Source organism: Cynara cardunculus (assembly GCF_001531365.2).
Source record: "Cynara cardunculus var. scolymus isolate 2C chromosome LG 15, CcrdV1, whole genome shotgun sequence".
Lineage (NCBI taxonomy): Eukaryota > Viridiplantae > Streptophyta > Magnoliopsida > Asterales > Asteraceae > Cynara > Cynara cardunculus.
Window position 1 is genome coordinate 15,165,379 of NC_037542.1, and position 25,415 is coordinate 15,190,793.

The following is a 25,415-nucleotide window of genomic DNA, read 5'->3' on the forward strand; positions in this document are numbered from 1 at the left end:
TTCTCTAGAACAGAAAATCTATTGAAGATATTTTTTTTGATTAAATTAGTTATGAAATAAAATTTGTGGAAATTTATGAACCCAAGGAGGAGGGAGGGAATGGCGAAAAGCAGTTATTGGTTGAGATTAAAGTGCCTGATAACAAGGGAGCCAAATAACGGGGCAGCCTCCAACTGAGCGCGTGGATCCCAACGCGCCCTGGATATGCGTTAACCTCGGAAGGTGGCGGGGAACAGCCTGTTTGCCTGCCAATTTTAAAAACCCCCCCTTGGCTCGGCTCGGCTCGCCACAGCTCAGCTCTTATTTAAGACCACCTTCTTTCTCTCTGTGTTTTTCCATTATTTTATACTCCAATGGAATTTTTTTTTGCATTTTGATTGATGGAGTACATTCAGGAAAAGTGACCAAAACAAAACCCCATCAACAGTTCACTATTTCCATCCATTTCCAGAATGAATTTGCAGCAGAATGTGGGTGCTCTCTCCCTAAATCATGAATCTATACATACATACATATATATATATATATATATGTTTGTATCAGTGTCTGTGAGAGATTCTTCAATATAAAATGTCTGACAATATAAAAAACCTCACATTCAATTCAGTTATGTGTGTCACTGTATTACTATATATATATAAATTGTTGTCAATTGCACATGGCCTTTTGAGCTTCTTCTCTTCTCTTTCTCTCCTACAATTGTTTTTCTTTTGCACCTCACATGGCTTGTCTCTCCTCTCTTTCTCTATGATTAATTGAATTAGCTGAAATGTTTTGTTTATTCATTGACTGACCACTTCTGAGATACTTTCCAGATCTATAGTGAAAAGGGGTTTGCAGAAGATGACGATATGAATTGAATTCGGTGCTCAGATGGATTTTGCCCAATTTGGGGTTTTCTAACAAGATTTTTGCCCAATTTTATCAGTAAATTTTGTGGGTTTGCGTCATATTTGCAGAATTTTGAGCAATATTCAAACTATCTTGTTGCTTCATGTGAGAGAGAACTCAAAATTTGGGAATCATGTCAATGGTCAGTATATATATATATATATATATATCTATATATATATATATTGGTATCAGGTTTCTTGAATTATATTTTTACCCTTTTGTTCTCTTTAGATTTTTCTCTTGGCATTTGTGCATATTTTTTATTCAAGGGTTCATAATTTTCCTTAAAATTTGTGAATTTTGATGGTGAACCAAAAGACTCTGAAATTGAAAATATGGCATTCTGAGTTTATTATGGTGACTTTACAGCATAAATGTTTCATATATGTTGAAAATATTTGATAAACTTCTATTGACCATGATTTCATAAATCTTGATTTGCAGAAACAATCAGCTAAGTAGCTCTCACTAATGCTCAAAATCACCTGTTCACTAAAGGGAATCTGATCAAGAAACTGGTTTTTGAATCTTTTGGGTGTTCTATAATGGTGCACGAAGTTGACTATGATCATGTTGAAGATATGGAGGTTGAAGTCCTCTCTTCCATGTGGCCTGAAGACATTGATGAAGCTGGAAAGAAATTCAATGTGGAAAAGCCAGGAGTCCATCAAGATATGTTAGAAGATCTGGCCTTCATTGAAGAGCCGAGTATAGTTGATTTCAAACGTTTAGTAGAGCTCACAAGTTACAGTGAAAAAGGGTCTTCCCAGTTGTCTTATCTTGTAAAAAACTGGGAATATAAACAGGAAAATGCCGTGAGACTTCTAAGGGAAGAGCTTGACAATTTGAGCAAACAACAACATGAAGTTGAGCTCAAGAAATTAGAGATATTGGAACAGCATCGTTTTGAAGAGGAAAGTTATGGGGGCGATAAACGTCCGGTTTCTGTTTTGGATGAAGTTTATGAAGCATTTCAAGATGTTCCCAAGAGAAAAACCGATGTTATTATTGAAGATAAACGGTTAGAAATAAATGCAGAGTATGATACAGTTATATATTGGAAGCAACGGGCCTTGCATTTGGAAAAATTGTTGGAAGCAAGCGTTCAACGAGAGCAGATACTCCTAGAGAAGTTGGAGGAAAGCATTGAAAATCTTGAAAAACAGGCTTCACCAGTGGAAGAACTTTCCCAGATCTTGAAAAGAGCTGATAACTTCTTACATTTTGTTCTTCAAAATGCACCAGTTGTTATTGGTCATCAGGTAATTTGAATTCACAATAAGCCCTCTTTTGTTTTCTTGTTTTGAAGTTTTGCACCATGTTCATTTTTGGTCCCACCTTGTAATGATCATTGCCTTGTAATCAAGAACTTAAAGGCAAAATCAAAGCATTAACAATTGGATAAACTCTAACCGAGTAAGGGCCTGTTTGTTGGCAGCTTAATGAGCTTCATGAGACTTGCAACTTATTTGGTCAACTATATATGACTGTTGAGTAGTGGCTTAATGATATAGAAAATGACTTATTCAATAAGATAGGGGGAGCTTTATGCAAAAAGCCAAGTTTTTTCCACTGCCTCTCCTAGTTATCGAACACGCTCCTTCCATATATTAAGAAATCTTCCAAAACGAAAACCTTCTCAATCTATACAGACAGATTAATCCGTTTAAGACCTAATGGAAAACCAACCACACAGCCCCTAAGAGTGTAGTCTGAGTAAGAGATTCGGTCTTGGTAAGCGCTGACTGAAAATGGTTCACTGACTGAGGCACTGACCAAGTCAGAAAGCAACCCCTTCCTTATTGGGTCAGCATATTTGTGGGTCAGGGGATGTTGGTAAACAACATCCCTTCCTTACCAGGTAAGCACCTCTTAGCCAGTAAGAGGCGGCCAACACTAGTAAACAGTCCCTGAGTAGACCAAACCAAACCGAACACACCCATTATGTCTCTCTTAAAAGTAGAGTTTGGAGGGTGTGATGTATGAGACCTAATTTCTACCCCAAAAAGTAGAACGACTTGTTTTCATGAGTTAGACCAATTAATCGACTGTCATATCTTGTGTATCCTTACCATCTTGCATTTAAACTTAATGAGTGATATTGTTATTTGATCCTCAGGATAAAGACCTGCGATATCGCTTCATCTACAATCATTTTCCAAGTTTAGGAGAGGAGGTAAATTGATCACCAAGTTGACTACGGTTATTATATATTTATTTCAAATACTGATACTTCAATAGCATAGTTCATGGATTTTTGAACCATATATTTCTCTTCAACTTTTTTTTCCTGATTTTTGATGGGCAGGATATCATTGGAAAAACAGACACAGAGATATTCAAAGGTGGGGGTGTAAAGGAATCCCAAGACTTCAAAAGAGAAGTTCTTGAAAGAGGATTACCAGCAAAGAGAGAAATCACTTTTGAGACCCAATTATTTGGAGCCAAAACATTCTTGATATATGTTGAACCTGTGTTCAGCAAAGATGGAGAGACTATTGGAGTAAATTATATGGGCATGGAAATGACTGATCAGGTGAGACCACATCTATTCATGCATCAATCCAAAAGTTAGGTTCATCTTCATTGATGGATTATGTAGTTAAGTTCATCTTCATTGATGAATTATGTAGTTAAGTTCATCTTCATTGATGAATTATGTGTTCAAATAGTAACAATTCCACGTGCCTGATCGTGTAACAGGTGAAAAAGAGAGAAAAGATGGCAAAACTCCGGGAAGAAATAGCAGTTCAGAAGGCAAAGGAGACAGAACTTAACAAAACTATTCATATTACAGGTTGGTAAGCTTTCTTTACTCGAACTCTTTAAAAATGGATCTTTTTTCTTTCCAAAAGGAGTTTTCAACATTTTACCCAATAATTAAACTTCTTGCAGAGGAAACAATGAGAGCAAAGCAAATGCTAGCAACAATGTCACATGAGATAAGGTCTCCATTATCTGGGGTCGTTAGCATGACAGAGATTCTCTCCAAAACAAAACTCGATAAGGATCAGAAACAACTCTTGAGGGTCATGTTGTCATCGGGTGATCTAGTTCTTCAACTTATTAATGACATCCTCGATCTTTCCAAAGTTGAGTCAGGTTAATTTTCAGTCCTCCTTAATTGATAATTCCTATATTATACTTGCCTTCCTGTTTCCTTAAAGAAAGGGTATGAATTAAGGATTTATGCATCTGGGATCTGCAAACCTTTAACGTTTACGGGGTTGTTTTCAGGAGTTATGAAACTGGAGGCTACAAAATTTAGGCCTAGAGAAGTAATCAAGCATGTTCTTCAAACTGCTGCAGCATCGCTCAAACGAATGCTAATTTTGGAAGGACATGTAGCAGATGATGTCCCGGTGGAGGTTAGATCTCTAATATATTGATACATATTGCTAAAATTTGCCGGATACAACCTTAGTTTTTCCTGCTTTTACTGTACACCATCCTATCCCCTATACCCTACCTTTGTGTAAGAATATGTAGAACCTTTTTAGATTACTCTCTGAAAGAGCCATTATAAAGAGAATGGAGGTTCCAACTTCCAACGTATATAGAGGAGAAATGGTCAAGTTTATCCGATATGGACTCTAACACGCCCCTCAAACGGAGGCTATACGGCACATGTTGTCCCCCAAGTGTCAAGAGAGAGCTAGACGAGTACAAATTGTCGTAGAGGGCCGAGTCCCTAGAGTATTAGACCTTAGCTCTAATACCATGTGCGAATATGTGGCACACCAGATTACTCTCCAAAAGAGCACTTAAGAAGAGAATGGAGGTTCCAACTTCCAACGTATACAGAAGAGAAATGGTCCCAAAATCTAGCCATATGAGACTCTAACACGCCCCCTAAAACAGAGGGTAGACAGACACAAATTCCCCCGAGTGTCGAGAGGGGGCTAGACGAGTAAAGATTGTCGTAGAGTGTCGAATCCCTAGGATGTTAGCCCTTGAGGATAGGACGAAGGTTCCAACATATAGAAGAGAAATGGTCCAAGTCTAGCCTGTTAGAGACTCTAACAAGATACAACCATAGTTTTTCCTGCTTTTACTGTATACCATCCTACTCCGTGTACTCTACCTCTATGTGGGATATAATCGGCTCGTTTTAATTTAGATACCCAAACACGGGTTGACAATCTTTTTGTTCAACATTTGGCAAACAAGGATTTGTGTAACTAGAAATGGAATTTTTTTTATTAACATCATCATAATTCAATTTCAGGTTATTGGCGACGTTCTGCGGATCCGACAAATCCTCACGAACCTGATCAGGTATTACTACCACAGCTCAAAAGCTCTATAAAATGCTCATTCTCTCTGTGAAAATGGTGTAGTAATTGACTCTAAAGAAGTAACTTTTGTGCAGCAATGCTATCAAGTTTACCCATGAAGGGAAGGTTCAGATAAATCTTTATGTAATAGCAGACCCATATCCTGAAGGCCACCAAGAACCCAAGATAAACATGGATGATTCATCAGTTTCAACCAAAAACGGAGTCTTGTTAGATGTACACGAGGAGAATGAACCTCAATCGCATGAGACTGTGGTGTGGATCCGTTGTGATGTTAAAGATACAGGCATAGGAATACCGGGTACCTTTCAAGTTCCTATTTTTCTCATCTTTTGCAACTTTTCTAGCTGATTGTATTATAATATCTTGATCACTATGGTATCACAGAAATCGCGTTGCCAAATTTATTCAAGAAATACATGCAGGCCGGTGCAGATACAGCTCGGAAATATGGTGGAACTGGATTAGGTTTAGCAATCTGCAAACAGCTGGTAATGTTACTACAACAAAATGGTTCTTTTAAGACGCATTAGTCTTATTAGCTTAATGGGACTTTAAGTTTATAGTATCAAAAACCTGCATCCTATCTAAAGACGATACAGTAAGTTGTTAGGATAAAGTTAGATGATCCAACAAGTTTCATCTACGAGCTAGACAACCAAATATGACACAAAAAGTAAATTGACCAATAAAAGGTTAATATAATGGTCTACTTTTTGTGTCATATCAGGTTGTACAACTTCCTCGATAAAAATTGTTAGTGTAACGTCCCACATCGATTGGGGATGGAAACAAAGGTTGTCTTATAAGGAACTGAATACCTCCTCTATCAGATACATGTTAAAATCGTGAGTCCAAGTGTGGACGAAGCGGACAATATCTAGTACGGTTAGTGTGGGATGTTACAGATGGTATTAGAGGCAGGAACCTGACTGGTGTGAAGGATGCTAGGTTCCCAAGGGGGTGGGGTAGATTGTAAGATCCCAAATCGGTTAGGGAGGGGAACAAAGGTTGCCTTATAAGGAATTGGGATACCTCCTCTATCAGACACGTTTTAAAACCATGAGTTCATGTGTGGACAAAGAGAACAATAACTGGTACGGTTAGTTTGAGATGTTACAGTTACGTTGCCTAATTTCATCCTAACAACTTATTGTAACACCTTCGATTTTTGGTTGGTTGGGCGTCCCAAAAGACCAGTTTCTTCTGTAATGTGTTTTCTAGATTGGATTGTTTTGTGCAAGTAAACCATCCAAGCAATCAAGAAACTGAATGGTTGTGGCTGATTGATCTCAGGTTGAGCTCATGGGAGGCCATCTGACTGTTTCAAGCAAAGAACATTGCGGGTCAACATTTACGTTCATTCTACCTCATAAACTTTCACATGCATGCGATGGTTCAGATGATACCGATGAGTTTGGAGATATGGCTGATAACGAGGATGACGATATAACTTGTGGCTTCTTCCAGTTCCAGCCATGCGCTTTGGGCTCAACATTCTCTTCTAATGGTTCTGTGATCACACATAAATATAGAATCAATGTAACTCCTAAAGAGATAGTTAGTTCAATGGATGATGACGATTCTTCGTGTTTTGATACCTCATCAGAACCCGAAAGTTCTTCAAAATGCAACTCAGAGAATGAAAACACAAATTGTATCAAGAAAGAGAAAGAGAGCCATGATGATCTTGATCTAGCCGTTGATTCATGTTCGCCTTCGGATCATCAGTTCCATGATAGAGGAGACTTGTGTGAAACCTGTGAAGCGAGAAAGGATTCGAATAGAAGCTCGGAGTGTAGTTCTAGTTCTAGCAACAGGCAAGAAGTTCTGAAATCAGCAACGAAACCGAAGATTCTTCTTGTGGAAGATCATATGGTGAATGTGATGGTGGCACGACGGATGATGAGGCAGTTGAATCAAGACATTGATGTGGTGAATAACGGAGCTGAAGCCGTTCGTGCTGTTCAGAGTTGCTCTTACGATCTCATTCTTATGGTAAACATTTTTCGGGTTTGTTTCAAAACATGTCATTACAACAAAATCGGCTTCATAAGACGCCAAATATGTCTAATGTCCTAATATAGCTGTTTTATAGGACTAGACAATCGTGTCTCCTATCCAAAAATGCTACAATAAGTTGATGTGATGCTTTTTGGCGTCATAACAAGTTTTTTAGGACATGTTTAAAATAAAACGTCTTATTCACTTTTTCATGACATCTGTGAGAAAACTTTCCTATGAACATATATTTTTATAGGACAAATTTTCATATGATGTCATATAAAAAGATTAATAAGACTTTTATTTATTAAAAGTATCTTAAAACTTGTTAGTTAGCCTAAAAACATTCTATCAACTTATTGTAACACTTTAAATAAGATGCACATTTGTTTGGTCTATAAACTAAGTCTTGTAAAACACTCTATTAGGACATTTGTTTGTTAGCAGCTTAATGAGCTTAATAGAGCTCACAACTTATTCAATCAACTACACATGACTGTTTGGTAGTGGTTTGATGATATAGAAAGTGACTTATTCAGTGAGCTTCTAGAGGGAAACTTCGCCAAGTTTTTTCCATATATGTCCCTTCCAATTAAAAAAACAAGCTCGTTTCGTCTATGAAAAAACCCTCCCAATCTATACACCAGAATAATCCACACAGACAATTTATCCATACATGATTTAATGGAAAAACCAACCAAACAACCTAATAGACAGTTTTGGTGTCCTACAAAGCTGATCTTGTTGTAGTCTGCTCTACCCTTTGGGGCAGAAGACATCTCTGCGTACATCCCAGTGGAAGAATACGATTAAAGTGTTTGTATTTTGCAGGATGTATGCATGCCCCTAATGGATGGACTTGAAGCTACACGGCTTATTCGCTCATTTGAGAAAACGGGTAATTGGGATGAAGCAAGGAAGGCCGGAGTTGATTTCCCTTCATATGATCGAATATTACAAGAGCCCAGAAAGAGGATTCCGATCATTGCAGTAAGTACCGCAAATTTAGATACCGAAAACAGCATTGCTTCTTGTAACACTTGCATAACTAATCTTGAATGCAATATCATATCAAAGCTCCCATTGCATCAAAATGATCTTATATATACTTGGTCTTGAGTGAAATGTCTAAAATGACCTTCCTTCAAAATCAATGGAACTGACCAAGGTTTGATGATGGTGTTGAGCAGATGACTGCAAATGCAATGTCGGAAAGTGCAGAAGAGTGCTTCCAGAATGGTATGGATTCATTCATAACAAAGCCTGTTAATCTTCAAAACTTAAAACAATGTCTTCAACAGTATGTGGAGTAGTAGTTATATATGCATACATATACACACACACACATATATATATGTAATATATATATATATATGTATGTAGGGGAGCGATCAAATGCAAACCACTCAATTTGTACAAACCGTGCAAACCGCATTCAAACAATCATAATTTTTCATTTTGTTCATTTTTTTGTAATTATGAGAGGTTGATTAATCATTTTTATTGTAGAGGGTGTTAATCATAGATATTATCATCTTCATTATTTTAATTTTAGAGAAATACATGAAACAGTTTCATTAATGTTAGAGAAATACATGAAACAGTTTCATTAAGTATTATATGAAACAATTTCACAACCATATATGAAACAACTTCATCAAAAAAAGTATTATATGAAACAATTTCACAAGATTAAACAATTTCATGAAAAAATTTCATAAGATTAAACAATGAAATCGACAGATGAAGGAGGTTTGCACGGTTTACACAAATGAGGGCGGTTTTCATATGATCACTCCTCTATGTATGTATGTATATATATATATGTATGTATATGTATGTATATATATGTATGTATGTAGCAATAACAATAGCAATAGCAATAGCAATAGCATAGTTGTATATATATATATATATATATATATATATATATATATATATATATGGTGTATAGAGATGTGAATGTGAGCTAGGAAAGTTTTGTGATTTATGTTCCTCTTGGCTTTCTTCATCTGTATCTTCAACCAATTAATTCTTGGGTTCTTTTAGAGGGTTGAATATTGGTGCGTACGGTTTTCCTTACAGTACCAGTATTCAACCCTCGAGAAAAAATGAATCAAATACCATTCAAGCTAAATAGTGATAGGGTATGTAAGCACCTAACTAGATGTAAATGAGTTTTAAGTAGTAGATCGAAGCGTTTTGTAAGTTAGTTTCTCGTTATGATTTTATGCATTGTTCTCATTTCGAACTTTCACATGACTAGATGCATGAGAAGGTTCAAACTTATCGTTAAAAGGGCAATTTGGCCATTTCACATATGCGAAAAACGTTGATTTGTGCCATCGTGATTGGTCTAGAAAAAAGAATTTACTTTTTAGCCATTAACAATTCATTACAGAAAGATGTTTTGTTAAAAGACTTGGGTTCTTGTTAAGCAGCTTTGACCAAACCTGTAGCCACAAACTTCTTGGATAAACGTTTCGTGCAATTCGTCTAAGCAATAATGCAACATTCCTAACGAGTTGTAACATTTGTATTTGCCGAAATAGATAACGTACAGTCGTTTTCAATTACGTTATTCGAATAAAGAGATTCATACATCACAAATTTTATCTGATTGAAATGTATTTAACAATGGATCCAAACCCGACCGAAGTTTACGGAGTTGATAAAAATGGATCAAGAGTAGGGTTTGTAAATGATCATAATGTTGTACATTATATTGGTTCCAAATGAAGATTTCACAAAATTGTATCGTGACATCATCACCAATGCTAACCAAGTAAGCACTTACCGGATAAAAGTCATCAACACTTACCTTACTGGATATATTTTTGGGGAAACTGTGGGTATACAGGTCAATTTATGCGAACAGACTAATCCCCTGATCGACCAAAAATGGCCTGGAGCCATGACAGGTGAACCTCCATAGCCACAAGGGATTTGGCAGTGCTGGATTCGGACTTGGGGAATATTGAGATTTCCACTACATCCCTCTAAGCCTTCACCAATGCGCCACTTCCACAACCTAGGTGGTTGCTAGGTAAATTTCTTGGCTATCAAAATAGCATAGCTGGAGTGTTGGTAACAGTCACCACCTTACCTTCATTTATCTGGTAAGATTCTCGGTTCTTACCATTCTCACCCAACAAGGTAAGTGACCTGATAAGTGCTTACCTGGTTAGCGTTCAATAAACGGTTCCTTACCCAGGCTGAACCTCTTACCCCGACCGCATGTCAGTATGTTCATAAATGGTGTTACAACACATCAATCACATAGTATAACTACAATATGATTGTGAATTACAGACGGTCAGTCGAACCCTAGATTAGTCATAATACAGGGACTGGCTTAATAATACAGTCTACCTATGCTCTACCTAAAACGAACACAAACTTGGTTTCACTCGGTTAATAGCAGCAAGCAGAGTACAAACAAGACTAAAAAACGGAGTAGAGACTATGGACTTACAGGCTATCGAATAATGTTACATTGGCGCGCCACTCGAACAAACGGCATTCAGAACTAGGCTCTTCCTTTCCCTCTTCTGCTTTGTCTACTAGCTCTGGTCACTGCTCGGTTTTCAGTTGTGCCATCTGCCGCCTTTGTGTGGTCGTTATTGGTGTTAGAACTGTCCTGAGAATTATGGACCAGCGGTATCTCTGTTGATTCAGTCATGAGATAACAATTATTATCGACTACCACATCAGCTATAACATAATCTATTCCATGGCTTTCCTGATCTAGATTTCTTTCATCAGATTGCCTACCATCTTCTTTCTTCTCTATTTTGTTTCCTTCACCAGAAGGCCTGATGTTTTGTTCGGTGTCATGAGATTTATTAGCGGCAGCATCTTGTCCATCTAACATCTCAATGGAGTCCGTACCCTTCGTCTAACAACCAAAAGTCATCAAATAATAATCAACAAGTACATGAACTACTCCCTCTGTCCCAAAATAAATGTCCACATTTCTATTTTAGTTTGTCCCGACTCCCAAAATAAATGTGTACTTTCAAAAGTAAGTGTCTACTTTCCAATTCTACCCTTAATTATAAGATGGAGAAATTCATTACTCCTTTTATCATGAAGAGTAAAATTGTCATTTAACTAAGAGGGTAACAATTACAGATTTCTAAAACTGTACCCCTTTTTCATTGTGAACATTTATAGTGGGATGAAGCAAGCATCAATCACCGGTTAAAGAAATATAATAAGGATATTCCAAAAGTACAATTAGCATTATATCAATGTACTCCCTTCATCCCATGACCACTGCAACACTCGACTCTACATATATAGATAAAAGTATTCATTTGTTATTCAAATGTCCAAAATGCCCATCATGACAAAAATAGAGAATAAGCATTTAAAATTCAGTTTTCAACTTGAGGGGGGAATTATTCAATTTAGCTTAAAAGATTACTGTAGAATGAACCGTTGCAGTTAGTATCAAACAGCCAAAATGGAAAATTTCCAACCCTTATGAGATGAAGAGAGTACTATAATAAGGGTGAATTTGATTAGTATACTTTGTTGCCATTGCATACCTGATATTGCTCCAGAATTGGCATTGTAGGCAAGGTTTCGGTTGGTAAATCAATTTGAGTAGTCCTCATGTCTGACGGTAAAATGAACAGAAAGGGAGGGATGGGGCCATTTTAATTAATATATATTTCAGAAATTAGAAACATGTACTATATTGCCCACATTTTCACAAACAACAAATTGGAATAATTTGAAAGCACAAGGCAAGGACACCAACCTGAGAGACCAACAGTACCCTCTTCCGCAGCTAGATTCACAATTTCATCCACTGATTTTAGTGTTTCCAAAGTGATTGGCTCGTCTCTTTCTAAGGACTTGTCATTTGGTAAGGAGTGTTTTAGTGTATCATGTTCTAGCATGGATGATGCAAGTTTCAAGGATCGATTGCTGCTTAGCATATCTTCAGTTGCTTTGGAGCGCAGCCTGCGAATTTCATCCTGAATGTTCCATGATCCAGCAGAAAGATAATCCCTCTGTAGCATTGAAAAAAATCAAGAAATCAAGAGAAAGCTAGAATTTGGCTAGAAGAGGAAAGTGTTGAAAGTAACCTTCTACAGTAACTTAGGGCCTGTTTGTTAGCAGCTTAATGAGACTCGCAGCTTATTCAGTAAGCTATATGACTCTTTTGGTAGTGGCTTGATGATATAGAAAGTGGCTTATTCAGTAGGTTTATAGGGGAAGCTTTATGCAGAAAGCCAAGTTTTTTCTCCAACCCTGCCCCTCCCAGTTAAAAACATGCTCCTTCCATCTATGGAAAAGCACTCCCAAACAAAAACCTTTACAAACCCTACAAACAGATTAATCCACACAGATAGCTTTATCCATACAAGACTTGATGGAAAACCAACCAAACAACCTCTCATCTTAAAAAATACTTCCTTCCCCCCCCCCCCCCAAAAAAAATGCAACTTTCCTTTTTCAAGTAAAATTCGTATTTGCTCGTTAACGAGCATCACAACATCATTGATGACATTGATTTTGGTCCATGGGTTTTCTCAATTGTCTTATTAAGGGGCATTTTAAGTATTTGATTATTAGACAAAGTCACAAAGGTTCTCATGAAACTACATGTCAAATCAGATGTTACATTTTTTAGGGCCAAAAGGAGTAGGTTTTTGCTAGATAAAGAGATAAGCAACAATATACAAGATTCAGAGAACTGTGAAAAAGTATACAAACACTGTGCATGCAAAAATACATTAGTTAGCTGGAATAGATGCCATGAGTGAAATGCTTCTAAACCAGGGTGAAAAGTAATCTCATTATAACCAATATAGAAACCATAAGAAAATTTAGCTAGGGTGATTATCGGTCCTGAAACTGGTGCTTGCTAACTCAACTAATTTATGAAACTGTAGATTGGTAATTCCTACAACCATCATCATTTTCCAACCAAACATTGATTATCAGATTGTAAACTTTTTTTCAAGAAATAGCAAACTTCGTTGTAAAGTCAAAGCAACAAAAACTTGATCCAATGAATGGAAACAAAATGATAATTACAGAAGCTAAATCCGAGTTCACGTCAATTAGAGTACGATTAATCATGAGTGTTATGACGCAAACATGATGCATCAAATCGAACTCCGGCATCTGTTTCATTAATTACAACTTGATATCTTTCTGGTATCAACACTTGTAGTATCAAAAATGAGTTCAATAAAAACCTATCATGGAATCCTAACCATCAGTGACGCTCACCAAGAGCTTGGACACTGAATCCACCACAGAATCACATAGCTTATGTCTCATTGTGCTTAACTAGTGCAATCTTGCCCCATACTAGGCACTGCCTCGATTACATGCACACCTAAACAATGAAAGTCACCGAAAGGCAAATTTGTAAAATGCAAGAGAAGAATGGGGATTCTATGCAAAGACTACAAAAAATGAAGTCACCTCGGACATGAAAGACAAGAAACTTTATATCATTATTAAAAATGAATAGTCCTGAGCAAAAAAGATTTTTTCCTGAAATGGCAAAAACGCTTATCAGAGTGAAACAACCAAAGGGTTGAACAACCAAGAAAACAAAATCCACCGGGAGAAAAAAACAAAGAAAAAAGGGACCGACAAAGCCCACCACCAAGTTAAAGAACCTAAATACTAAAACTGAAAACTGAAAACAAAGATTGCATCACCTATGTCGGAAATGAAATATGAAAAATTCCACAAAAGTGTTGCAGATTTTCCGGTTTGAAATTCCTTCACACTGAACCTTGTTAAGATCAGATGACACCTTCTTCTCTTCTTTTATGACTCCCCGAAATTCTGCATCTTCAAAATTCCTTATTGTTTTGATACATCCCTTTTCTCCCCACGCTTTTTCTATCTGTTCGCATGAACTCCAACAATCTAAGTGATTTCTTTGTTACTTATTGGAGTTAAACCTCCTAGAAGAAATTCTCTCTGGTGTCCCTTCGTGCTTTACAAACCTTACATCTACTTTATGACCTCCTAAAAAGGTTATGATTGTCAAGGTAACATATTTTTCTTGGATACTGACAGTGGCACTGAAAGGTATAGAGCGTGTTTATTTAGGAACACTGAAAGTGGTACTGAAAGGTATATAATGTATTCATTTTAGGAACAGTGACATCCTACAAAGGGCTCCTGAAGAAGAAATGTGTGAAATTGTCAACAGATTACACTATCACAGTTAATACCAGGACTTAAATGAAAACATAATTATAGCAATGCTTCGGTTCTTAGAATCATAGCAAGGCAAGAAAAAGGAAAAATACAACGATAATTTACTGATTTAATAAGAAATTGTGATGCATCGAGATTATCACCTTTGCTGATGAGAAAGATATTCCACCACCGGACGAATATAGTGTTCCTTCCTTGAATAAATCTGCTGCCAATGGTGATGGGCTTAGTGAATTGTTATGATTAATGGGAGATGCCCATGGAGGACGAGCTCGCATATATGATTTAGCCACATCAACCGGTGAGCCTGCTTCCCCTTCAGTAGGCTGAATAAAACAAAGAAATGGCTCAACTGACTACTAATTGTGCTTGAGCCATTTTTTACAACTAGCAAATGGAAAAATGCACATAATCGTTGAACTTGTCTTCTAGTTAGAAATAAACAAGCTGCAACACTACACCACATAATTGGTGTAATTTGATTTCATGCATAGAAGCAATGTGTTGATTTAGTACAAGTCATGGAGTATTACAGCAAGTGGGTAACATGTCACGTGTTAGTATTGACAAAACAACTAGATAACTTTCCCTTTGTCCTCAATACCTATGCAATTATAGTCTTGTGACCAAGCATATATTTTCTTCTGGCCCTTAAACTTTTTATAAACCAAGAACTTGAATGTTGGCTGTTACATTCCTCCAGAGAAATCACAACAGAATGTATCAAGGAGTCATCTGAACAAGGTGTGAACAGCAAATCCCTTATGTTCAATGCTATTCAATGTGCAAGGCCCAAAGGTCTACAGCCTAGGCATGGAGCATGTGCATCATCAAAGTGAAATGCATGAGTTACAAGGAGTTCAAACATATACACATACACGTGATACACATACCATAAAATGCATAATCACACATGCATAATCACACATACATATATAAGTGTATTTAGAGGATCATTAAAAGGAGTGAAGAAGGTTATATGCTTAAAAAATTGATATGCATGTGTTTTTAAACATTGACAAGTAAGGACAATTTCAGAAAGCCTTTAATTACATAATGACTTCTTTTGAGCCAAGTCACTCACATGTGTGACATTCTAATGCTGCAACACCGTTAGTATGATGTTATGATACTGAGGTAGCACATCACCAGGTAAGTGTGACATTTGGATGCCTCATCACCGGCATAGAGTGACATCATGATACCGGATTATGTGGAATTCAGATGCCGCATCACTGGCATAGTGTGATGTTGTCATTCCACATCAGTTGCATAGCATGATATTCTGATGATGCATTATTAGCATATCATGATTTTTGAGCTGCATCACTGTATGTTGTGTCACTGGCATAGTGTGACCATGGTCGATTAAAACAACAAAAAATTGAGTCATTGGCATATACCACCGGATGGGTCATCAAAATGAAATTTTGTGTTCAAACCTTCAATTACGAAATGCACAAAGCATTTTTAAGATAAAAGAATTTGCATATGCTTTGAAACCAACAATTATCAGAACGTAAAACCACATTTTCTGAGTGAAAGATTTGGAATGTATTTTGAATCTGGAGATGCGTAAAGAAAAAGAATTTTGGGACTTGGGACTATGCCACCATGAAATATGAAACTGAATTTTCAAGTAATCAAATGATTATGGATTGATGGTACTTGCATCTTATAGAAGAAGGATTCCAAAAATTATTTTCTTGAAACGTAACTTGATCCAAATTTGGAAAACTATATCATATGCTTCATACAAAATTCACTTAAAACAAAAGCATCAAATTCTTGCAAGTACACTTTCAAAACATTAATCAATGCACAAGTTCAAAAATAGATATAGATTCGCATAATGTATTTTGAAAACAAAATAGAAGGTCTAATCACTTACCCTAATATTGAAAACAAAATAGAAGGTCTAATCACTTACCCTAATATTGATTTAGACACAACCTCAAGTAACTAATCCTATAATTCAAAATGGAACAGATCTTGTTAGATTCTATTTTCCATAAAAAAACCTAACCCAAATACATAACAAAAAAGGTTTTCAGATCATAATTTTATACAATTCAAAGATTGCATATACAAAACCAACTATTTGTTCCCTGCACTGTTTCGGCCATGTGTAATTTTGCAAATCAAAATCAAAAAATTAAGCTGCATTACATAAGAGGTCACTGTATCTTCTATCTTCCTCCCACACATACAAATTTACAGTGTAAAGGATCCCCCCAAGCAAAATCATTTTTTAAAAGCGTAATAAAAAGACATTATTGTACTCCCACCCTACGTATATACACCTGCCTGCAGGACAGTTCGATGCTCACTGCACTTTTTGAGCATGTCTCACAACTCCAAAAATGGGATATCAAGACTCGGTGCATCAGAAAAAAGAATATACACATGCAATGATGCAAAAGAAGATGTGCATAAGAAGTTATAGATCAAATCAGACAAGTGAAAGCCTAACCTGAGGTGTTGTAACAGATTTGAGAGCATAGAGTCCATTGTCCAAGTCCGACTTGGAACCAGATCTAAATTTCTTCTCTGCTACCCACTTTTTTGCTTCCAGGATAGCTTGGCTGCGGCTATCAGGAGTCTCTGTTTATGATTTACCATAAAAAAATATCATATGTCCATATTCAAGAAAGTTTAGCAGAGATACATGTTACAGGTATTCCTGGATATACCATTGTTAGTCCAGCCATGGGTCATACTTGGTCCAGCATCCACACCCTCTCTCATGGAGTAATCTACAACTCGTGAATTGATAATCTCTATTAGTCTATCACACTCTTCCCTGTAACAAATATTAAAAATATCCCTGAGTAATTAAGCCATCAAATAAACTGGGAACACATTTGCCTGTCCTCCATCAATGTGGAAATAAGGGAAGGTCAAATCAGTGGTACTGAGGCATCTATAGTCCAATAATATTAAATAATATGGCAAATTTAGGATTGTCATTCCTATCCCTCATTCCTACCTTATAGTGCCAATAATATTGAACATTTCAGTAAATTTAGAACAGTGCATTTGACATTTGGAAATGCAGAAAGCCCATATTAAGGTGCAGGTGTCCTGCTCTCAACTCTCAGTTTGTTTGAATACTGCAAGTAACATTTTTTTAGATCAATCAAAAAGGAGAGATGGCAACTTAATGTGGAACAGAAGAGAGATGGTAAATCCAGAGGAGAGATGACAACTTAATGTGGAACAGATAGTAACATGTTACATTTCTCATTACTTAATAACTAAATGGTATGTAATTTTCCATTAACAAGCAAAATATATTAATTATACATACCAACCAGGCTGCAGTATCTATGAAAACCACCATGGGTTTCTAGATCTGAGACAATACTATGAAGGTATTAATGATAAAGTTTCTATGAGTACAATGAACTCCAAGCCAAAACTGAAAGACAAAACAATGATTGTAGTATCAATACCTAAATGTAGTACACCAAATGTGCATGAACTTATGAAAAAATCATATACAATGAAGAAAAAGAGGGATGGAAAGCAGCACGATCATACAAGATCATCCAATTCAATAAAGGCTGTATAGAATAAAATAGAATAAACCAAAAATATATGACAAATGTTATCAAAAAGTAATTGTAAAATAAATTGACCAAAAGATACCTTGAATATTGTTCAAGCATAAGTAGCTGCTCAACTAAATGCAAAGTTTCACTTTTCTGAGACAGATGGCCTTTCTGCTGCTGTAAAAATTACAGTTAAAACTTTAGTGTTACACAAAAAGATTCATAGCAAACAAGAGCATGCAATCAGGTTTCCTCTTGACTCTTCATTGCCTTGAAACACTTGCTAAAAGAATATGCAAGTGACAGTGACAGTTGTAATTTTTTAGTCAAGTATCAACCAACATTGTTCTATAATCCTTGCTTAAGACCGCTTAAGTGATCCTTGTCTTATTTAATAGTTAGATTAGCTTTACAGTTCTGCAGTTTAGCTGTTAATATGTCCTCCCCCATATTTGATTAATTAAACTTCCCTCACTGAAGTTAACAATCCAAAGGATAAAATAGTCGCTATGAATATGATACCGGGTTCTTAGAACTATATTACTTGTTGGCATCGTATACTTGCGAATAGGTGTTTGCGCCCTGGAACTAGGCTATGTTCCTTGTCATCTAACAACTTTCAACTATATTTACAAGAGAGCATATGCAACTATTTTCAATTATCAAGTTCATGTAACAATTAGTCTACAGTCAGAAGTCATCACTATGCATGGAACAAATTATGAGAAAGAAGAATTGAGCAATTACCTGATTCAACTCAATTACCCTGTCAGGAGGGTTTTCATTATCTTCAGAATCGTCTTCTGCAAAAGATGGTAGGTAGGAACAAAATCAGATTAATGAATTACCCAAACATTCAAATCAAAGTTTCCAGATCATTGAAACGGTATTATTCCAGTTTCTTCTAATTTCTCAAATCTAGTATAGCATCCATTTTTATGGGCTTAAATCATTTCAAATACATAATATGATCCAATGGTTAATTGAGATTTCAAAATAAATTATCCTCCAGCACCAACCCCAAAATAGCTCATAGTCAAGATGAGGTCACTAGACTCGCCAACAAACCAAAAATACCTAACACCTGTGATCCCAGAAATTGAGCTGGACCACAAAACGTTATGTTGTACCAACAAAACACATGACTACATAGAAACATAGAAGCACCACTTGGAAAACAACCCAACAATTACGTAAACCAAGGCTTAAATCAAGATGAAGGTGAGGGAGTAAAACAGAGGTGTCACCAATATCACAAAGAGTCAAATAAGCCTTGGGCTTTAGATACCAATGAAGATAAGTTTTGTGAGCAGGGTTGGTATTTAAGCTAGTGGTGGCAGTTTGGTGCAACATATCGTACTTCGAAAGACCTATGGATGGTTGATGGAGGTGCTTTTTAGCAGGATCTGAAATTAGAAAAACACTGTCGTTGTTGACTTTGACTAGAAAGGTCGATGAATAGCCGTTACCAGCAATGATATATTGTTCAGGGGTTGGACCGGTTTGAGCGTAAGTTCAGGGATTATGTCATCGCGTGTGCCGTGAACGACAGTCACTGTTTGGTGGGAAACTTCGTTTGGTGACATAGAGCTTGTTGTCAAAGAGGATAGTTGACTGATATCTAAAGAGGAAATAAAATCAATTGCCTTGGACGAGGGAGTTGTGAGTGAAGGGCATCCTCATACTGCCATTACTGATGACCAAATTCGAAGTTACAATCAGTTGTTTCAACTTGGATAACACATCTCAAAATGACAACCTATGCTAAATTAGGAGTTGAAAGAGTGTCAAATTTGACATAAAAACAAACAAAATATAGAGTCCATACACAAACAAAACGTAGACTATGAAGACTTGTATTATCTTTTTTGTCTTTTCTATTTTGCTTTTCTAAAACCACCTAAGCTTCCTTTTTGAGTTCATGAAACAACATGTAACCTAGTGAATATAGGGATTTGGAGAACCAGGGAACCAAACATGCATATACAAAGGCAACTAGAAATAATGTTGTATACTGCATATACCCAACTAGACTATTCTTATTCTATTTTCAAATATAAAAAGCACATTGGACTGATTTAGAAAAGCTTAATTCTTGCTACTTGTACATTTGCTAAATTCATCATTTAGTTTTCCTTTTTACTATATTCACTAGAAAGAAGCATGCCAGTGCAACACACATAGATCATAATAATCGCCTCCCTCTAAATTTATAATCAATAATACAATACCCCGTTCCTATGAAAGATAAAGGTGATCCAGATGCTAATAAAGATGCAAAGGAGTATGGAAATATGGTATCCATCAAATAAACAGTAGAAAATGTTTCTTCTCTATAACCTTTGTTTTTTCTTCTTCCTCTTCACAAAATGAACTTTGATAAAAGCTTCTCCAAGAAATGTGTTATCAAATTCTATTAAAAATAAACCCTAGCGCAACTGTTTGTATGACATACACGGATACTAAAAAAGAACACAATGCATTCGTAACCAGTGACAAATAGCATTCCCTCCGTACCATTATGACTGTTTTCTAAATTCAGAATGATTTAAGGATAAATACTGTGAATTAGCTAAAAAGAACTCCTATTAGGAACAATCACACAAGAAACAAGGCATTTAACTAAAACACACTAAACTAAAAGACAAAATAAGATCATCTACCGGACTCAGAATCACTGTCTGTAGAAGAAGAGGAAGGCGCGCTCCAACTCTTAGGGTTCCAGAATGAAGATAAAATTTTACTCGCACCGCCAGCAACAAATTTGGCAGGAAAAACAAGTCCACTGATCCAACTAGGGCTTTCTGGTTGCAGAAGTGGAGGCTGAGGCTGAGGCTGATGCGAAATTGGACGGTCGTATGGAGTCTTCCTAACAGCAATTCTCCTCGCTTTCAATATCTTCCCGCCGGATCTGCCGGCCGGGACATCTACGGCTGCCTGAGAACCGGGAGCCATGGTGGCGAGATGTCTCGATGAGCGAAGAGAAATGGTGTTGGTGTTGGTGTTCGGTGTCTTTTAGAATGGATGAAAGAGTTTGAGTTAACGATTTATTTAATTTTATCGTTAATTGATTTACTGGTTACTTTTAGTTTTAGATATAATTGATGCAAAATTTAATTGTAAGTAGGGCTGTAAACGAATCGAACGCTCAGCGAACCGTTCGTAAACTGTTCGGCGGGAAGTTTGTTTATGTTCGTTTATTTAATAAATGAACGAACATAAACAAAAAAATTTGTTCGTTTAGTTAAACGAACGAACATGAACATGAGCCTCGTTCGTTCATTTATGTTCGTGAACGTTCGTTCGTTTATGTTCGTTTATGTATTCATTTTAATATATAATTTTTATTTATTTAGTTTGAATTCAAAATTTAAAATCTTTTTAAGTATTGGGCTTTTAAGAGGGTGTTCGTTTGTTTATGTTCATTTAGGCATGTTCGTTTATGTTCATTTAGGCATGTTCGTTTACGTTCTTTTATGTTCGTTTATGTTCGTTAGGCCTGTTCGTTTATGTTCGTTCGTTTACGTTCGTTTAACTTGTTAACGAACGAACATAAACGAACACGAACACATCGGATTTTTAAACGAACGAACATGAACACAATTATTTTCGTTCATTTACCGTTCGTGTTCGTTCGTTTGTTCGGTTAAGTTAAACGAACAAACACGAACAAGCCTCCGTTCGTGTTCGTTCGGTTCGTTTACAGCCCTAATTGTAAGCTGATAACAAAATTGAAGGCAATATCTTATACAAAATTTAATATAGAACTTATACATGAAACAGTATTGTAATTTTATTTTATTTTATTAGAGGAGTCTATTTTAAATTGGTTTTTATTTTAAATTTTTACATATTATAGTAATGAGTAACATTTTGATTTGAATTAAGATAATATGGAATAAGTGATTAATATGGTGTTTGGTTTGTAGATTGTGAAGAAATCTAATGGAATTAGAATGTTGAATTCATTTGATCAAATTTCTTTTTTTCGTTTGGTTTTTTTTTAGGGAAAGGAATCTTCAAATCCATCAAATAAATGATTTCAAATTTCTTTAGTAACATCATGGTATTTTAATGAAATAGAATTAATATATTTTCATAATACCAAATATACCTTTAATTCAATATACCCTAATCAAATAAAACCTAATATAGCCTAATCCTCCCTACTTGAGCTAAACCATCACCGATCTGAACCATAGCCGACCACAATCGATCTGAACCACTGCCAATCACCAATGATCTGAATCACTGTCGACCACTACCAATATGAACCACCGGTAACCATTACCGATCTGAACCATCGCCGACCACCATCGATCTGAACCACTACCGAGTACCGACCAGTCGACCACCACCGATTTGAACCACTGTTTACCTAAGCCACCACCGACCACCGTCGATCTGAACCACCACGGATCTGAACTACCACGGACCACCACTGATTTGAACCACCATTGCCCACCACCGATCTGAACCATCGTCGACCTAAACCACCACCGACCATCGTCAATCTAAACCATCGCGTACCACCACCGATCTGAACCACCATCGATCACCGCCAATCTAAACCATAACGACCACCACCAATCTGAACCACAGTAGTTGGATTTCGGTTTCAACTTTTTCATAAAAAGTCATTTGTCAATATTTCATTCTAATTACAAAGCTATATTATGTGAACCAAACATGCATATTTTAATTCCTTAATAAATTTCATTCCAATATCTACCAACTAAACAAGTGGTCAAACTTAACAACATTATATTCTAATTCTTTCAAAGCCAGATTTAAATTCATTTGACAAATTCTATTTCATCGGAAAAACATTATAAAAATCAAACACCACCTAAATATTCATGCCATGTCATTGTTCAAGTGGAATTTTCATATGTAACATATTACTGACATAATATTCTCTTTGAAATACAATAGCATTAAAAAACATAAAACAAGAAGGAAATGAGGAAATATATGACATGACATTTATTATTGAAGTATTTTGCTTTTAAAAACTCTAACTTCACGTATTATTCAATAACTATATTAAATCAACTAAAACAATTCTAAATTATTCAAGAATATGTTATACATCACAATATATTTCGTTAGCATTTTTTAAAAAAATATTAATATATATATATATATATATATATATATATTTGACATCAAATAAAGGTGTTACAATTTTTTTACAAACAAGAAACAAAACAGTCACATATTAAAAAAAGTTAGTTTTTTATTTTATAAGTGAAATAATAAAGACGAAAAATGTTATAACCGACAACCCATAAGGGCCAAATTTGTAGTTTACTCTGACATTTAAAATAAATTAAAATACAATAATGAAATTTAAATATATTATTGACAATAAAACCTATCATCATTAATAAAAGAGGAGTTATATCATTTTTAATTTTGAAATGAAAAAAGTTTAAAAAAAACAACAACCAACTTTTCTATTTTAAATGATTCAGTTTATAAAAATTTGAACGAAAAAATCATTAAACTTTTCTCATTTTGAATTATTAAATACCTGAATTATTTTTTAAATAAAAAAACTATTAAACTTTTTTCATTTAAACGATTAAGTTCTTGAACATTTTTTTGAATAAATAAAAGATTTTTTTTGTCATAAATGAATAGTTTATTTTCTCTCTTTCCTATGTCTTCAAAGGATAAAATCACATGTACAAAAGTCTCGTACTTCATTCATGTCCACCAATCATGTGAATACACATCATAATAGAAAATATGAATTTGAATAAAATAAATTTAAAACATATAAAAAGCCAAGTTGTCTTAATTTCATATAGGAACGAAATGTGTGATTTTGGGACAACAAAATCATATCGATCTCCAATGACTCCACGACACCTATATGCACTTCTCCATTTACGCGCACTTGAAACAAAGCAAAGTGAAGCAAAACCTAGATTTGTCTATTTTCACCTCACCTTCTCTAGCTCTTATTTAATCAAGCAGAGTGAATCAAAATATAAATTTCTCCATTGACATACAGCTAAAATACACACACACACACATAACACACAAACTCTTTAAAACACACAAACACACATATAACATATATGTGATTGTTTTATGCAAACAGAGGCTCTGGAACAAATAATAGAATCATTGACCAAAGACCAAATAACACAAACCTATCAACTTTCATGTTGTGAACCCCCTACTAAATAAAATAGAAGACAAATCAGATTGTTTTCATTTTTTGTGATACAAATCGATAAGATCGATACATGATTAAAATTTAATGTATACATTTTGTGATCTTTTTACAAATCTATACTATATTATAAAGCATTTGACAAAAACTCTTAATTTTTTTATGTACGAAGTAGTGTTTATTGATACATGTTATTTGAAATTTAAGATTACAAGTAAATTGTGCATAAATACATCTTATTAAAGCTTCATATTTGAATTCGTGTAAATAACTGCAGATAAACATAATCAAATATATTGGATAAACATATTATTTTAAATATAAAAAATATATAATATAATTAGGATAATCATTGAGTTCTAACAGAATACTTAGTTATTATATTTATAAAAAAATTTATTGTTAAACTTAAATTAAAAATTATTTGTTACTAAACCTAAATCAAATTATAATTAAAAAAATTGAATCAAGGAAATTACACCGAAATACAAGAACTTTTAAAAAGATTAATTTGATATTGATATCGATATATATATATATATATATATATATTTTTTTTTCCAAAACTTTATGATATTTTCAAATTTATATTTTATTCAAAAATATTGTTTTCTCAAAACCACATAAACTATATTATATCGATATAAAAAAAGAATAAAACGAAACACTAAAATCAAAATATGTCTCGATACATTACACGAGTACCCTTCTAGTTATTCTTAATGCGTAGGATTACAACTTTTTATTTATTCAAGTATAATTTCTTATTTTTATATAAAATTGATATTAACATTTTTATTCCTGATCTATACTATCTTATAAAGCAAATTTAGCAAAAGTCTTAAAGTCTTAAAATTATAAATGACCAAAATACCTTTTATACTCACTTATTCACTTTTTCACCACCTCATCTCTTCAGTACACTCTCATTCTCATAACCAATTTTTTTAAAATTATAATTTTAAACTTACACTTTATACCCCTATAATTAATTAATTAATTTACTTTATGTCATTTACTTTTAAATGTTTCATTTTAAACATTTATCAAATTAACATACATAATCGTATATCAATTAAAACATATTTATAAAATACATTTTTATTTTAACAAGTTACACCATTATAATCGTCTCGTTAATACATTCGAAATGAGTCCAATATTGAATAGTTTTTGACTTAATTCTATTATTATATATATTATATATATATTGTGAAAAAATATTTTTAATATTTACGATTTATATTTTTATAGTTATTTATTTATATATATACT

General features: G+C 34.8%; 2 protein-coding genes across 4 annotated transcripts; one reads left to right on the forward strand and one right to left on the reverse strand.

Annotated features, from left to right (window-relative positions):
• Nucleotides 1–1,382: 1,382 nt before the first annotated feature.
• On the forward strand, nucleotides 1,383–8,473 carry LOC112528270 (histidine kinase 5-like). The gene is made up of 11 exons (XM_025139265.1): nucleotides 1,383–2,156; nucleotides 3,014–3,070; nucleotides 3,203–3,430; nucleotides 3,598–3,691; nucleotides 3,790–3,996; nucleotides 4,132–4,262; nucleotides 5,123–5,172; nucleotides 5,267–5,493; nucleotides 5,580–5,683; nucleotides 6,489–7,190; nucleotides 8,028–8,473. The coding sequence occupies exons 1-11, from the start codon at nucleotides 1,440–1,442 to the stop codon at nucleotides 8,313–8,315; spliced, it is 2,805 nt and encodes a 934-aa protein (XP_024995033.1). The 5' UTR covers nucleotides 1,383–1,439; the 3' UTR covers nucleotides 8,316–8,473.
• Nucleotides 8,474–10,443: 1,970 nt separating this feature from the next.
• LOC112527559 (protein KAKU4-like) lies at nucleotides 10,444–20,944 on the reverse strand. 3 transcript variants are annotated; one of them, XM_025138266.1, is made up of 10 exons: nucleotides 20,617–20,944; nucleotides 18,701–18,756; nucleotides 18,051–18,130; nucleotides 17,093–17,202; nucleotides 16,873–17,003; nucleotides 14,543–14,725; nucleotides 11,965–12,220; nucleotides 11,750–11,820; nucleotides 10,971–11,094; nucleotides 10,444–10,862 (listed from the first exon to the last, which is right to left on the reverse strand). In XM_025138266.1, exons 1-10 carry the CDS (start codon nucleotides 20,906–20,908, stop codon nucleotides 10,726–10,728), a joined length of 1,440 nt encoding a protein of 479 aa, XP_024994034.1. In that variant the 5' UTR covers nucleotides 20,909–20,944; the 3' UTR covers nucleotides 10,444–10,725. The 3 variants fall into 3 exon arrangements, with proteins under 3 accessions (XP_024994034.1, XP_024994033.1, XP_024994032.1); XM_025138265.1 differs by having other exon boundaries at nucleotides 10,444–11,094; nucleotides 18,051–18,127; XM_025138264.1 differs by having other exon boundaries at nucleotides 10,444–11,094.
• Between the last annotated feature and the right edge of the window lie 4,471 nt (nucleotides 20,945–25,415).

Coding starts and splice junctions, on each gene's coding strand:
- LOC112528270 (XM_025139265.1), top strand. CDS start 1,440: ATGGTGCACGAAGTTGACTATGATCATGTTGAAGATATGGAGGTTGAA. Junction 3,431..3,597: donor GCATGGAAATGACTGATCAG/GTGAGACCACAT, acceptor ATCGTGTAACAG/GTGAAAAAGAGAGAAAAGAT. Junction 3,692..3,789: donor CAAAACTATTCATATTACAG/GTTGGTAAGCTT, acceptor AACTTCTTGCAG/AGGAAACAATGAGAGCAAAG.
- LOC112527559 (XM_025138264.1), bottom strand. CDS start 20,908: ATGGCTCCCGGTTCTCAGGCAGCCGTAGATGTCCCGGCCGGCAGATCC. Junction 18,131..18,700: donor GGGTAATTGAGTTGAATCAG/GTAATTGCTCAA, acceptor TAATTTTTACAG/CAGCAGAAAGGCCATCTGTC. Junction 11,821..11,964: donor GGGTACTGTTGGTCTCTCAG/GTTGGTGTCCTT, acceptor TTTTACCGTCAG/ACATGAGGACTACTCAAATT.